The sequence below is a fragment of the Oncorhynchus masou genome, chromosome 30, assembly GCF_036934945.1.
Source record: "Oncorhynchus masou masou isolate Uvic2021 chromosome 30, UVic_Omas_1.1, whole genome shotgun sequence".
Taxonomy (NCBI): Eukaryota; Metazoa; Chordata; class Actinopteri; order Salmoniformes; family Salmonidae; genus Oncorhynchus; species Oncorhynchus masou.
The window spans coordinates 8,218,084-8,234,420 of NC_088241.1; the positions used below are offsets into that span (position 1 = coordinate 8,218,084).

A 16,337-nucleotide genomic window follows, 5' to 3' on the forward strand; every position below is an offset into this window, starting at 1 on the left:
GCATCAAAGAGGGCGGCGTTTGTCGAACTGGAGCACGTTAATAGGCTCTAGGAATGCATTACCAGTGCTGACTGGCTGCAGTTTTGTTTGTGGGTGTGGCTTTTTTTTTTTACAGGTATGACTAGAAGATTTGAGGAGGCGCTGCGAAAATAGTGGGCGAAGATGGCGTCGGGAAAGAAGGGAGGCAACAACAGCAGCAGCCTCGGAAAAGGTTTGAATGGAAGACGTTCGTCAAAACATAAAGAGGGGCCAATAGGTACGTTATTTACAGCAGTTAGACCTTTCGCTTTATTGGTTTTTGATAATGGAGGTTAAATTGTTAACTTAGGTTGCAAAATTCAACTCTTGTCTCTCTTCTAGCTAGCTAACTAGGATGCCAATGTTAGCTAAATTACAGAACGATTTAAGCCGTGGGAAGTGACAACAGTCTAACATGTAACTTTATAATTACGTTTTCTGGCAACTTGTATTATGTGATATGAGGTTTGCATTATAATAGTTGTGTTTCGAAGTTAAACTTAGTAGCTAACGTTAGCAAGGGGGAAACTTTCACAACTCGTTTTATTTCATAATGTAGGTACTGTAACGCGCTATCTCGCTACAATGTACCAATGCAATGACTTGGAAATTGTAACAATTTCGCCCGAGTATTTGACGGTAACGTTAGTTAGAATGACCATTGTATCTAATCGAAACCTCTAGTTACCTGTTATATCGGCATCTTTCTTTAGCCCCTGTTGCTTACGCCCAGCTCATGTAGGCTGACGATGGCAACTGTCCACCTGATCAGGTTGTCAACTCCGATAACACAGCGGGGTATGTGGGGTCAGGGATTAACGTTGGTTGTGTGTGGAGAGGTGAGGGACGTTGAGAAACTGCACAATGCAACAGCAGCATCATTCAGTCAGACAGTTCTCCCACTGTAGCAGGCTTCTTTACTAGTATTTATTTATACTATCACTCGATTTAAAAACAACTGGATTAAATATGTCCAAGAGCCTTTCACAATAGTCTCTCAAAAACAAACCATTTATCTGTAGGTATTTAATAATGAGGTAAACAAACATGTTATTATCTTCAGCAAATGTGCCTCTTGGATGAAAACTGGCTCTAGACCTGTTATTATCTATCTGTAAGCCCCTTTTTGAGTGATTCCAGATCATGAGTGTAGAGCCAGATGCATTCTGCAGGGGTAGGATTTCCTGCTTCCTATAGACATTTGAATTGCGAAAATACCTGTGGATTGGATTCCCACAACATTAACCACACGTTTAGCCTATCCATCAAAATATGCAGGTAATGGTGAATGTAGACTAGTTGTCAACATGAGCTGCAGATTAGGTCTGACCTTAGCAATGACCTGTTGTATGAGATGTTGACTCAACTGTCAGTTGACTAGCCACCTGTAGTGGTAGACTTTCTTTTCTGGTCTGTCATCTGTCAGACAGTGTAGTAAAGGGCCGAGGGGAAACCGGTGAGGCCACCAGGCATGCTTGGTTGTGAGGGGTGGAGAGGGGCTCATTGTTACTAACGTCCTGTTGTGAAGTTTGGCCACAACTGAAATAGTCTGGAGCAAGGGTCGCACCTTCCAAACCCCACCATGACAGGAAATACCCCCCCACCCCCTTACACAGCCCGAGGAAGATGTAGCCTAGCCTTCACACTGTTTGAATGCTTCTTCACTTCAATTAGCAATGGAGCCTACTTCCTCCGTCTTAGCCTATTGTTGGTACCATGACATTTTGGCTGAAAGTGAAATTCTATGCCATCTAAAGTTAAAGAGCAGTGCGGTGTGCACCACCCATCACATCTCTAGGCCTAGATGACATCATGCCATGATCAATTAGGGTAACTTACACATACTATAGGCTTTAGTATTCAAATTAGTGGTTGAACTTTGCGCTTTAATGTTCTTCTTAGAATTCTGCACCCACACTCTGTAGATTTTGTTCAATTATGTGAGTCCACAGTGTTTAAATTAATACCTGACTATTTGAATATCATTAACATGCAACGTATTCAAAGAGCATAGGAGACACTAAATGGATGTCAAGTAGCCAATTATCTCTGCTATGGATACTGAGGTACCAAGTTTGGAAATACGAGCAGACATGGTTATTAATTTTAATGAGACTTTATTTTCAAGATGAACTTGTAAGCCTCTCATATCTAGAATGTAGAAAGTAATTTCACTCTCTTTGCCTGCCTCCTTACTTTTCTTATTGTAACTGGGTTGAGAATGTACCTTTTTCTTTGAAGATAAGCTTATCAGGGAGGGTGCTAAAACATTCAGTTAACCTATCCTTACTCTGTATTCAGACGGTTCATCATGTTTGTCCTGCAGTCTATGGGATCATTAGGATGCCACCTCACCTTGCATTTTTCAGTTGAAAAGTGACTTAGTATGTATGTGGTTCCCTAAACATTTTGACAGCCTCTATAACCCCTCAGACTTCCTGGTGGGTCACTAAATTAACCAAAACAATATTAATGTCTAGCCAGTCAGACTCAAGCTGCAATCCAGGAGAAATGAGTTGAGCTGCCACCCACCAACAAGAATTTGTTCTCACTGTTTAGAAAGCACTGCTTACAACCAATCCAGCTGCTGCCCTGGCACGTATAGTGCATTCAACAATGAGGTTCAGGCCTGGAGCAGACTTAGACATTTCTCAAGACTTGGTCTGGCCTACACACACATCTCAGCATCCCTAAACAGTACACGTTCAAAGGTTCAGTATTACTGTTAAGACTTGAACTCACATGTTCAGACAGTATGAGGTGTTTGTGGTGTAGTAAACGTCTGTTTGCATGTGAGTGTGCAGTAGGCTGGAGATGAACATCCCTTTATTGGTCAATTGTTCACAAGGTCACACTGAAATTTGACCTCTGCTCCCAATCTCTCCGAAAGACATGCAGGTTGAAGAGGTTGCAGCGGAGTGCTGCCACACTGGACACCCATGGAGCAATTGTTGTGGGGGTGGGTTAAGTGACTTGCTCAAGGGGCGGCAGGGTAGCCCAGTGGTTAGTGTTGGACTAGTAACTGGAAGGTTGCAAATTCAAAACCCCGAGCTGACAAGGTACAAATCTGTCATTCTGCCCCTGAACAGGCAGTTAACCCACTGTTCCTAGGCCGTCATTGAAAATAAGAATTTGTTCTTAACTGACTTGCCTAGTAAAATAAAGGTAAAAAAAACAAAATGAAGGGCACAACGGCAGGCGGTTTTTAATTTTATTTCACTTTTATTTAACCAGGTAGGCTAGTTGAACAAGTTCTCATTTACAACTTTGACCTGGCCAAGATAAAGCATAGCAGTGTGAACAGACAACAACACAGAGTTACACATGGAATAAACAATAAACAAGTCAATAACGCCGTAGAAGAAAAGAAAAAAAGAGTATATACATTGTGTGCAAAAGGCATGAGGTAGGCGACTAATTACAATTTAGCAGATTAACACTGGAGTGATAAATTATCAGATGGTCATGTGCAGGTAGCGATACTGGTGTGCAAAAGAGCAGAAAAGTAAATAAATAAAAACAGTATGGGGATGAGGTAGGTAAATTGGGTGGGCTATTTACCGATGGACTATGTACAGCTGCAGTGATCGGTTAGCTGCTCAGATAGCAGATGTTTAAAGTTGGTGAGGGAGATAAAAGTCTCCAACTTAAGCGATTTTTCAATTAGTTCCAGTCACAGGCAGCAGAGAACTGGAAGGAAAGGCGGCCAAATGAGGTGTTGGCTTTAGGGATGATCAGTGAGATACACCTGCTGGAGCGCGTGCTACAGGTGGGTGTTGCCATCGTGGCCAGTGAACTGAGATAAGGCGGAGCTTTACCTAGCATGGACTTGTAGATGACCTGGAGCCAGTGGGTCTGGAGACGAATATGTAGCGAGGACCAGCCGACTAGAGCATACAGGTCGCAGTGGTGGGTGGTATAAGGTGCTTTAGTAACAAAACGGATGGCACTGTGATAAACTGCATCCAGTTTCCTGAGTAGAGTATTGGAAGCTTTTTTGTAGATGACATCGCCGAAGTTGAGGATCGGTAGGATAGTCCGTTTTACTAGGGTAAGTTTGGCGGCGTGAGTGAAGGAGGCTTTGTTGCGGAATAGAAAGCCGACTCCAGATTTGATTTTAGATTGGAGATGTTTGATATGAGTCTGGAAGGAGAGTTTATAGTCTAGCCAGACACCTAGGTACTTATAGATGTCCACATATTCTAGGTCGTAACCATCCAGGGTGGTGATGCTAGTCGGGCATGCGGGTGCAGGCAGCGAAAGGTTGAAAAGCATGCATTTGGTTTTACTAGCATTTAAGAGCATCTAGGATTTGAAATATATTGAGACAAGTTAGACAGTAACCTGTAGCAAAATTTAACTCAATTGATTGAACATGAAATGTATTTCAATATAATTGAAATATCACTATAGTCTACGGTTTATATTTTAATGCAGTCCTCTAGGTTTTAATTTTGTCACTTGTTCGTATCAATTGCGTAGACATTGGCAACTTTGTATTTGTGGTCAATTTAGCCTTAAAATGCTTTTGGGGCGTGTCATTTAAATCATGACCCCAAAAAATGTAAGATGTTTGGCTACAGAAGCTATTTCTTACTGATCTCTACATCTTCGGTCCAAAAAACAAATCCTGTGAAATGTCAACACATACGGGGGGAGTTTCTGGCTAGCTATGAACTAGCTATGTTGGCCGTGGCGTCCATCGCTAAGAAAGAGGAACTGTTGGACTGTTGCCCGAAGTCTACTCTTTCAATTAGTTTATCCTATAGCCTCCACTACCATACTTTTTAATGTACCTCCTGTAAATTCAGTGAATGAAATGTAGACCTACCCTTTGCTCTAGAATAATATTGCTTTAAAATTCCTTTACTACTGTCTTACCTCATCATAACTATAAAACGAAGGATCTAAAACCTAGAGCTTGGATGATAAAACCGAAAATTATCGACAGCGACATTGCCTTCCTCTTACCAATGTGGCCTAGTGCTGCAAAGTTTTTATAGGACATTAGCCTACATTTTGCTGGTAGATTAAGCAATTAGCCTACACGACTATGTAGCAACAATATCATATTCAGAGTTAGCAATCTCTTAAGTGTTTTTTTTAGGTTCCCACTTCCTCAGGTGGTGAATATTATAGTTTACACTCCAATATGCACAAAGATGTCGACAAATTCCCTGAAGAGCCAAAAATAAATCTGATCATTCTGTAGCCTATTTTGACAGGTTGAACATCAAAATATCAATCATGCATTTCCTGGATGTGCGATGAAATAGCTTACTTTTTTAATCATAGGCTACCATTTCAGTTGACTGACTAGGCACTGGAAAAAATGTCTAGAGCCCTGCCGCTAATGTAAATTGTCTATTAAAATATTTATCGCGCAAAATAGTTATTTATCTCAATATGACTTTTTGTCTCGGCCAGCTCTAGCACCTCCCCAAGAATGCTTTATTGATTTTATTGTTAGTGCTCTACTAGAATCTGACAAAAGGAATTTTCTCTCTCACATGCTCACACGCAGTTGTCTTTGACCATGGTATCTACCAATTTGGCTGAAGGTCACTGGGAGTTGCCTGCTGAACAGCCAATAACAGCCAGGGTTACTAACTTCCAGGAGGAAGAGGCAGAGGTTAGGCTACAGTATATCACCACTTGGAAAAGGGTATTATTTCAATCTGACATCAGGGAACATGCATGCACCCAATCCCCCTGCTCGGTTCTGTGTGTATACTGTGCATGCGAACAATGTCTGTTTTACCCTCATTGGGTAAAGAGTCATGTCCCCAGAGTACAGCTCAGTGGGACTGCTGGCATGTGGCTAAAGAATCCCTGCCCTTTTAAAACAGAGCAGGGGAGAGGAGAACAGAGTGAATAGAAAAACAAGACTGGTTGGAAGTGGATGAAGAATGACATGCTGCCTGACACAAAAACAGACACGGGAAGAGTCACCAAGTGAGGGAGAGAAGGTGAAGCGCGGGAGGATAAATCCTAAAACTCTGTCTCTTTTACTTCACTTTTCTCTTCCCTCCTCCTCTTGTTGCTGTTGTTGAAGAGAGGTGACTGACAAGGACAGAACCATGAACCAGGACACGGGTAAAAACAACTATTTATACTCATGGCTTTAGAGTAGTTGTGACCTACAGCATGCTTAATGCCTATGTGTGTATCTGCCTGCGCATACACATTATTACCTTTTTCTCTCAACCACCCACACCATTCCCCCTGTAGGGCTCATTAGAAGCTTGTTGTGCTGCTGGTGGTAGTTGTTGTACATGATTTATTAATGCCGGTATTCATCCATCTTTAATGTCTTGGGACCAGATGTCGCTTTTAGTTCAGTGTGGTTGTTTACACTTAACTGCCTGGTGTAAAAGTTGACTGGTCAGAATGGTTATAGTGTGACTGAAACCATGTTAGGTTCTTTCAGAGATTTTAGATGGGTGATATGTACTGGACCGCTGTTGCTTGCGTAGGCTGCCACCATCGCTATAGACTTGAGAGAATAGTGTGCTGCTGCTTTCACTAATTTGATTAGTTTAATTGATTGATGGTTGAGTGGTCTGAGTTGTCCTCTTGCCCTCTTAATGTCATGTTCTCAGGATAAATAGTGGGCCAGAAACCTCATAAATGTTGCTTGAGTACAAAATAGACCCTGTACGTATTCTCTAGTGGTTGAAGTATTGTATTGCAAGTAGCCTAAGTATTTTGTGCACATGGGGGATATGAGACACTTATTCATAAAACAAGATCCAGCAATTTGGCCTTAGTGAGAAGAGTGAAAAATAGTATAAAATAAATAGACATTAGAATCTCTTTCATTTTCACCACCATTGCAGAATAAATCCCTTACCTTTTCTAGGCAGCCGGTCTGTAGTCTAGTTGAATTTAAGGTGAACATGCAGACATTTGTTATTTTACTTTGAAGAATTTATGCTGCTACTGTTTGTAGCCAACTGTAAAATAAATAAATAAAATGACTAGCCTCAACAATGTTTAAGAATTCACGGGCGTGTTAGGTTGCGGGGTAAGTCAATGCAAAACATTGTTGAATTCAAATGTTATGCTAAGTCCTCAACAGTTTGTGACTGACCACCTGGGTTCAGTCTTATGTTACAAAATTTGAAATCGTGTTTTTTACTTTGGATGAATGTAGACTCAGAGCAACAAAATGGTATGTCATACACTGCAGTTGAGGAACAATGGCGAAGTAAATGGTTACTTACATAGATGTAATATCAAAAATAGAAAGTGTCCAGATAAAAATATTTAATAATTGTTAGATGCTTACCCATACATACTTGTCTAAATTGTTGGGTCATGTGAATGAAGTGCCATAACCACCCTCCAGCTACAATACTTGAGCTGGTCCCATGGTTGATTCAGAGCAGTAGACCCTTTGCATTATTGTGACTCCATTGTCTTTAACTTCTTGCGGATCAGTGGGACGCTAGCTCCCCATTTCGACAACTTCCGGTAAATTTGCAGAGCGTGAAATTCAACTTAGAGAAATAGTCATATTTAACATTCATGAAAATACAAGTGTCATAAATCAGTTTAAGACTTAACCTTCCCATCTTAAACCTAAGCATGGGTACACAAAATATCTGACAGTTAGTGGTGGCTCCTCAGAGGAGAGTGAATTTCATAAATAGTGAAACATTAAAGGTATCCTTTTTAGGACATTAACCATGTGTAGGTAATGTGGAAAGATGGACACAAATGATTTGTTGCAAGTTGGGGGGGGTTCACCTATCCCGGCTATTAAACAATTCTTTAGTAAAGGTTGAATAGTCTATTGTTCAGCTAATAGCCCATCCAGCTAGCTTGTGAAAAACTAATAATACGTTTTCCCCTTTCCACATGTTGAAGATTCCAATTGGTAGTATTTTTAGCCACAATTGGCCCCAACCCCAATTAATACATTTGGGCACAGTTGATAGTGTGCTGGACAGGATTTGATTTGGACTACGGGGTAGAATGTTTAACATGCTCCGTGCATGTTTCATTACATTATTATGCCAGTCTTGGAGCAAATAGCTTGGATTGTTACTCCCATCTGGTTCCTCACGTCATTCGGCACACATGTGGGCGTGTTGGCAGGATGTACTGTTTTTTATTATGTATATATGAATTACAAAGCAGCCTTTTCTTAAATCATATTTCAAGTCTATTGCATAGTTACAATGTGTAATCATTGATGTCCCAAGTGTATAATTGTAATACATACATGCAGACACAGCATCATTCACAGAATGGAGTTTGAGACACCTGGTATTGGATATGACAGACTTTTTTTTTTCGTAAATTAACTTTGACAAAAAAATATGCACAATTGTTTGTCTCTACATTAACTAACATATTCCTCTCAATTGTATATTTTTTGCTTGACTCGTTATGACTTTATAACTACTTACATTTGCTTCCCCTGTCATGTTTTGTCAGCCATCTTTGCTGAAGAAAGTCACAAGGGAGTGGTGGCTGTAGTCAAATTAGTCATTGGAACCACTCAATGATTGATCATATTTGGCTGTAACTAGCAATGCAATTTGCTTGACATAAGAATAATATTACTAGTTACTACACAGATCATACATAACATTAGTTAGTGATCCAGCAACCTAACGTTCACTAGCTAGCTAACAGTACGCTTCAAGTTGCAATGAAAATGACTCTGACAAATACTAACGTATAATATCTGACTGTAGCTAGGCTCTTACCCATATACACTAAACAAAAAATATAAACGCAACATGTAAAGTGTTGATCTCTAAAAGTTCCCACAAATGTTCCATACTCACAAAAAGCTTATTTCTCAAATGTTGTGCACAAATTTGTTTGCATCCCTTTTTAGTAACATTTCTCCTTTGCCAAGATAGTCCATCCACCTGACAGGTGTAGCATATCAAGAAGCTTATTAAACAACATGATCATTACACAGGCACACCTTGTGCTGGGGACAATAAAATGTCACTAAAATGTTAAGTTTTGTCACACAACACAATTTCACAGATATCTCAAGTTTTGAGGGAGCATGCAATTGGCATGCTGACTGCAGGAATGTCCACCAGAGCTGTTGCCAAATAATTGAATGTTCAATTCTCTACGATAAGCCACGTCCAACAATTTTAGAGAATTTGGCAGTATGTCCAACTGGCCTCACAACCGCAGACCACGTGCAAGGTGTTGTGTGGGTGAGCGGTTTGCTGATGTAAATGTTGCGAACGGAGTGCCCCATGTGGTGGTGGGGTTATGGTAGGAGCAGGCATAAGCTACAGCCAATGAACACAATTGCATTTTATTGATGGGAATTTGAAGGCATTGAGATACTGTGGTGAGATTTTGAGCCCCATTGTCTTGCCATTCATCCGCCACAATCACCTCATGTTTCAGCATTATAATGCACGGCCCCATGTTCCAAGGATCTGTACACAATTCCTAGAAGCTGAAACTGTCCCAGTTCTTCCATTGCCTGCATACTCACCAGATATGTCACCCGTTGAGCTTGTTTGGGATGCTCTGGATCAACGTAGATGACCGGGTCGTCCAGTTCCCGCCAATATCCAGCAATTTCGAACACAACTATTGAAGAGGAGTGGGATAACATTCTACGTGTCAAAATGAACAGTCTGATCAACTCGATGTGAAGGAGATGTTGCTCTGCATGAAGCAAATTGTGGTCACACCAAATACTTTTCTGATCTACGCCCCTACCTTTTTTTAAGGTATCTGTGACCAACAAATGTTTATCTGTATTCCAGTCATGTGAAATGCATAGATAAGTACCTAATGAATTTATTTTAGTTGACTGATTTCCTTATGAACTGTAACTCAGTAAAGTCTTTTTTGAAATTGTTGCTTTTATTTTTGTTTAGTATACATGGGTGAACGCTTCACGGCAGACTGGAACTCCAGTTTAACGAAGACGTCCTGTGTCGTTTCCGTTTTGTTTGTAGCTACAGCTTGTTGGGCCTATTGTGTAAAGTCACTCCGGGTTCAAATTGACTGTACAGAAATTAGTCCAACTTTTTTCCACTGATTTTTGCAGCAATTGTGTTGAGCAGTAGCAACACTTTTGCAGTTCTCCATGGCTAACATGTCTCAAAAAAGCCACGGTATCATCTACTGAGCAGCTCATGTTATCGACAGAATTATGCTACATGGCAGACCAATCTAAACTCCTCTCAGCATGTCCAGCCTATCCATTATCTTAGCCAATCATGGCTAAGCGGGTAGGTTCCGGCCTTTTTTACTGTGGCTAAACCAACAATTTTATTTGTATTTACAGATGGCATACAAGTTTGGTTAAAGCACATGTAAGTTCATATGTTCCAGAAGGCATTTTGATTAAAAAAAATATATATATGTTGAAATGCTTCTCCTGTGAAGTAGTGACATATGCCTAGCTTCCTGAAACGGGTCACATTTTCCATCGTTTTCTCTTTCAGAAACCGCCACAGTCCTTTGCCAAGTACAGCAAAAATTAAAATATTCTGCCAACACAATAAATAGACAGGTAGCTTATGTAAAATATTTTACAGTATTGCTGTGCGGTAGGTTATGATGCTATGCTCCTATTTAATCTGAGCCGATACCAAGTTAGGGCTTGGCCTTAAAGACAAGTCTATAGAAATGGAAACAGTCTGAGCAAGCTACAGCTGTTCAGTCCTTAACACCCATCTAAAATATTTGGGATCTAAAATATTTGGGATCCAAACAGTCACATTACATTGCAACCATTCTGACCACAGTGAAAGTGGCATAAGTCGACTTTTACACCAGGGGCCTCATTTATAACTGTACATTTCACACTAAATATCTGCTTGTGCCACTTCTGAAAGTAGGTCTAAAATGTATAAACTTGGCAAATGTCATACCTAAACAGGGTTTCCTTTATAAATCAGACCTGTTGTAAAACTGAGTGCGTGAACTAGCATAATAACGCTGTCAACAAAAATACCCTCCATTCACCTTTTTATGGCGACAACACCCTTTATCCCCAACAATGGAATCAGGGAGAGGACTGTGGATCTGTCTCTGTTCGTTGGTCACACACAGTATCTCAGACAGCACTGGGACGAGTTTGACAACTGAATTGAGTCTTGCCATAGAGCTCCGCCACTTACAAAATTACACTGATTGGCCCAAGGCGGGAGCTATAGTAATTAACTGAAATTTGTTAGTCACATTATCTCAATTGGCCCAAGGGTAGGCGCTGCATCATTTGTGGGTTGTGACATGTTTGCTCTATAATTTGAAACTATTTGAGTTAGGCCACAGCAGTAAAAAAAAAAAATGTAAATTTGATGTAATTTCTGTAGAGGTGTGGGCAGAATTTAAATCTCTTTTTAAAAGTAAACATGCATGATGCCTATAGCGAGTGCCAAAAACTTGATTCTATATTCTAAATCATTAAAAAGTAAAATGCTACAGCCCACACTTCTATGCAAAAGACGTGATTCAGTATTTTGTTTACCAATGGATTGTTTCTATCTGCTGCCTTGAGTTATGCACACGTATGTCATTCACTTTAGCATCATACATTAATGCAGATCTCTTCTGGGCCCTTAGTCAAGTGAATAATTGGTAGTTGGCTTTGCTATGCGTGTGATATTCTTTAGATTTAACGACGCAAAGCTGAATCTTACATTCAGTCTTGCTGCCTCAACTGAGACAGATAATAGGCTGAAGGAGAGAGATTAGAGTATTTGCCTAATCCTGGATTAATTTAGGTGTATGACTTTGCATTTTATTGATGAACAATGGTCTTCATTGTCATTTCAAAAAAAGATGTGGCGAATACATTAGGCATGACCCATAATCATTCACATATGATGGAGAGGTGGTAAGGCTCGTGAGAAGATGTCTACCAAAAAATTGTGTGGGCCTATAATGCTGATTTATTCTGGTTCAAATTGCAACAACTGCTGCTTATTCAGTATCAGCAGTGATCTTGTTCTGCGGGCAGTTATACTGCTACTAATTAAGCAATGTCAGGTTATTTTACACTATTTCCCAACACTGGCCCGGCAGCAGGGCTTAGGCTTGTGCTGCTGCCACACTCTGGACTTTACTTTGTTCTGGGGATTTAATTCTGGTCTTTATATTATTAAGCACCTCCCAATACTGCATTATGTTGCAGTTGTCACATTAGATCAGATTGCTCTTCCAATGTTCACAGCTAAACTCTGTCTTGCGCTCTCTCGGACTTGCGCGCTCTCTGTGTCTGTTGCAAATTGGTAGGGATATCCTTGTCTCATTGCTGCGCCAGCGACTCCTGTGGCGGGCCGCGCTGTGTTAAGAAGCAGTACGGCTTGGTTGGGTTGTGTTTCTAGGACGCATGACTTTCGACCTTTGTCTCTCCCGAGCCCATACGGGAGTTGTAGCGATGAGAAAAGATAGTAACTACTAATAATTGGATACCACAAAATTGGGCAGAAAACGGGGGGTAAAAATTAAAATATTTTTTTTATATAATAATAAATAAACTGACAATGAAAGATCAGTGAGCAAATTGCACAAGTTTAGGTAGTACATCTCTGAGAAGCTGTTCTGCTGACTTTATAAAATGACATTCTATTCCAAAATGAATTAAAATAAAATGACACCATCTAAAATATAATTTCCACCTCCAGAACTGAGCCCAATATTATTCGTGAAATGATTTCAAATCATTTTTACATATTGGACCTTGCATATAGGTTGGTCCATATTGTCAGGTATGCTGTTAGCAATAAGAAATATCACCTGTAGTGGCTATAAATAAATGGGTAACCCCATGCTTCAGCCTTTTTGCATTTACAATGGGCGAATCATGAGCTTGATCCCAAATGTGATCTCTCTACTATTTAACATGTATTGAGGAATTGTCTCAAACTTGCATAAACACAGTGAATATACACAACCTAATGTCACTTGTTAAATCCACTTCAATCAGTGTAGATGAAGGGGAGGAGACAGGTTAAAGAAGGATTTTTAAGCCTTGAGACAATTGATGCAAGGATTGTGTATGTGTTGCATTCAGAGGGTGAATGGGCAAGACAAAAGATGTACAGTGGGGCAAAAAAGTATTTAGTCAGCCACCAATTGTGCAAGTTCTCCCACTTAAAAAGGAGAGGCCTATAATTTTCATCATAACTACACTTCAACTATGGCAGACAAAATGAGAAAAAAAATATCCAGAAAATCACATTGTAGGATTTAATTAATTAATTTGCAAATTATGGTGGAAAATAAGTATTTGGTCAATAACAAAAGTTTAGCTCAATACTTTGTTATATACCCTTTGTTGGCAATGACCCAGGTCAAACGTTTTCTGTAAGTCTTCAGAAGGTTTTCACACACTGTTGCTGGTATTTTGGCCCATTCCTCCATGCAGATATCCTCTAGAGCAGTGATATTTTGTTGCTGGGCAACACGGACTTTCAACTCCCTCCAAAGATTTTCTATGGGGTTGAGATCTGGAGACTGGCTCGGCCACTCCAGGACCTTGAAATGCTTCTTACGAAGCCACCCCTTCATTGCCTGGGCGGTGTGTTTAGGATCATTGTCATGCTGAAAGACCCAGCCACGTTTCATCTTCAATGCCCTTGCTGATGGAAGGAGTTTTTAAAAATGTATTTTTATTATTTTTTTACCCCTTTTTCTCCCCAATTTCGTGGTATCCAATTGTTGTAGTAGCTACTATCTTGTCTCATCGCTACAACTCCCGTACGGGCTCGGGAGAGACGAAGGTTGAAAGTCATGCGTCCTCCGATACACAACCCAACCAGCCGCACGCTTCTTAACACAGCGCACCTCCAACCCGGAAGCCAGCCGCACCAATGTGCCAGAGGAAACACCGTGTACCTGGCAACCTTGGTTAGCGCGCACTGTGCCCGTCCCGCCACAGGAGTCGCTGGTGCGCGATGAGGCAAGGACATCCCTACCGACCAAGCCCTCCCTAACCCGGACGACGCTAGGCCAATTGTGCGTTGCCCCACGGACCTCCCGGTCGCGGCCGGTTACGACAGAGCCTGGGCGCGAACACAGAGTCTCTGATGGCACAGCTGGCGCTGCAGTACAGCGCCCTTAACCACTGCACCACCCGGGAGGCCGGGAAGGAGGTTTTCACTCAAAATCTCACGATACATAGCCCCATTCATTCTTTCCTTTACACTGATCAGTCGTCTTTGTCCCTTTGCAGACAAACAGCCCCAAAGCATGATGTTTCCACCCCCATGCTTCACAGTAGGTATGGTGTTCTTGGGATGCAACTCAGCATTCTTTGTCCTCCAAACACAACGAGTTGAGTTTTTACCAAAATGTTATATTTTGGTTTCATCTGAACATATCACGTTCTCCCAATCTTCTTCTGGATCATCCAAATGCGCTCTAGCAAACTTCAGACGGGCCTGGACATGTACTGGCTTAAGCAGGGAGACACGTCTGGCACTGCAGGATTTGAGTCCCTGGCGGCGTAGTGTGTTACTGATGGTAGGCTTTGTTACTTTGGTCCCTGCTCTCTGCAGGTCATTCACTAGGTCCCCCCGTGTGGTTCTGGGATTTTTGCTCACCGTTCTTGTGATCATTTTGACCCCACGGGGTGAGATCTTGCGTGGAGCCCCAGATCGAGGGAGATTATCAGTGGTCTTGTATGTTTTCCATTTCCTAATAATGTCTCCCACAGTTGATTTCTTCAAACCAAGCTGCTTACCTATTGCAGATTCAGTCTTCCTAGCCTGGTGCAGGTCTACAATTTTGTTGCTGGTGTCCTTTGACAACTCTTTGGTCTTGGCCATAGTGGAGTTTGGAGTGTGACTGTTTGAGGTTGTGGACAGGTGTCTTTTATACTGATAACAAGTTGAAACAGGTGCCATTAATACAGGTAACAAGTGGAGGACAGAGGAGCCTCTTAAAGAAGTTGTTACAGGTCTGTGAGAGCCAGAAATCTTGCTTGTTTGTAGGTAACCAAATACTTATTTTCCACCATAATTTGCAAATAAATTCATTAAAAATCCTACAAACATTTTTTTCCCTCATTTTGTCTGTCATAGTTGAAGTGTACCTATGATGAAAATTACAGTCCTCATCTTTTTAAGTGGGAGAACTTGCACAATTGGTGACTGACTAAATACTTTTTTCCCCACTGTAAGTGCCTTTGGAACAGGGTATGGTAGTAGGTGCCAGGTGCACCAATTTGTGCCAAGAAATGCAATGCTGCTGTATTTTCACACTCAAGTTTCCCCACACTCAACAGTTTCCCATGTGTATCAAGAATGGTCCATCACCCAAAAGACATCAAGCCAACTCAACATTAGGAAGGTGTTCATAATGTTTAGTGTACTCTGTGATACACCTTGTGCCTGTACTTCTCACAGAAGAATTTGTCACTATTTTTTCACTTAGTGTTGACCGGGGCAGATCTAGCAGGGCAGCAATTTTACAAACGGACTTGTTGGATAGTTGCATCCTATGATGGTGTCACTGTGAAAGTCACTGAACTGTTCAATAAGGCTGTTCTTCTGGCAATGTTTGTCTATGGAGATTGCATGGTGTGTCTTCTAATTTGAAGGGGTGTCCACGTTTGTATTTATAGTGTTTCTTGCATAGAACGCACAAGAATAAGCAGAACTAGGTAAATAGATAATTTTTGTTATACTATGGGGTTGTGATTTCTCTATTCATTACTTCTTTAGTTAGCAGAGGAATAGTAAATGAGGTCTGCATTTTACCTTCAGTGTGCCTCGGCATACTTTAATTTTTATGTTACATATTTGTTGGGGGCGTGGCAGAAATAATTTTGCCGTGGCGTTCCACCACCGCTAAATGACTGAGGCGGACACTGAGCTGTACACCAGCAGTGGTGAAGGAAAACGTGTGTGGTCCGCGAGTACATGTTGGTCATCCTGCGTTTTTTAGTATGTTCATAAGTGTGTGTGTTGTCCGAGAAGGTTGATCTGAAAGAATTTGTCTGCCACTCGTCCTTTTGCCACATTCCACATTCAGTATTCTTCTCCTCTTTGTAACTGTCCATATCACTTTCTCCCTGTGCTATTCCTCGTTTTATTTTATTGAACCATTATTTAACTAGGCAAGTCAGTTAAGAACAAATTCTTATTTTACATTGATTGCCTACCCCAGCCAAACCCTCCCCTAACCCGGAAGATGGGCCAATTGTGCGCCCCCCTATTTGTTTAAGCCTCTTGAATCTCGCCCTCTGTATTCTTCCTTGCAGTGTGCAAGTCGTGGGAATGTTGCATATATGCCCAGTAGATTATATTCCCAATAATTTGAACCAATAGGAAATTACATACATAGAATTTCTAAAATAAAACAAG

At 41.0% G+C, this 16,337-nt stretch overlaps 1 protein-coding gene across 3 annotated transcripts in view; it reads left to right on the forward strand.

The window, feature by feature from the left end:
* Positions 1-162: 162 nt before the first annotated feature.
* LOC135521970 (hormone-sensitive lipase-like) overlaps positions 163-16,337 on the forward strand; it is a 47,901-nt gene continuing 31,726 nt past the window's right edge. For 2 of the 3 annotated variants that reach the window (XM_064947811.1, XM_064947813.1), the window contains exon 1: positions 163-256. In XM_064947811.1, coding sequence (XP_064803883.1) covers positions 163-256 — 94 coding nt within the window. Of the gene's footprint in view, positions 257-6,073; positions 6,115-16,337 lie in introns of all 3 variants that reach the window. The other variant, XM_064947812.1, reaches the window with a different exon arrangement.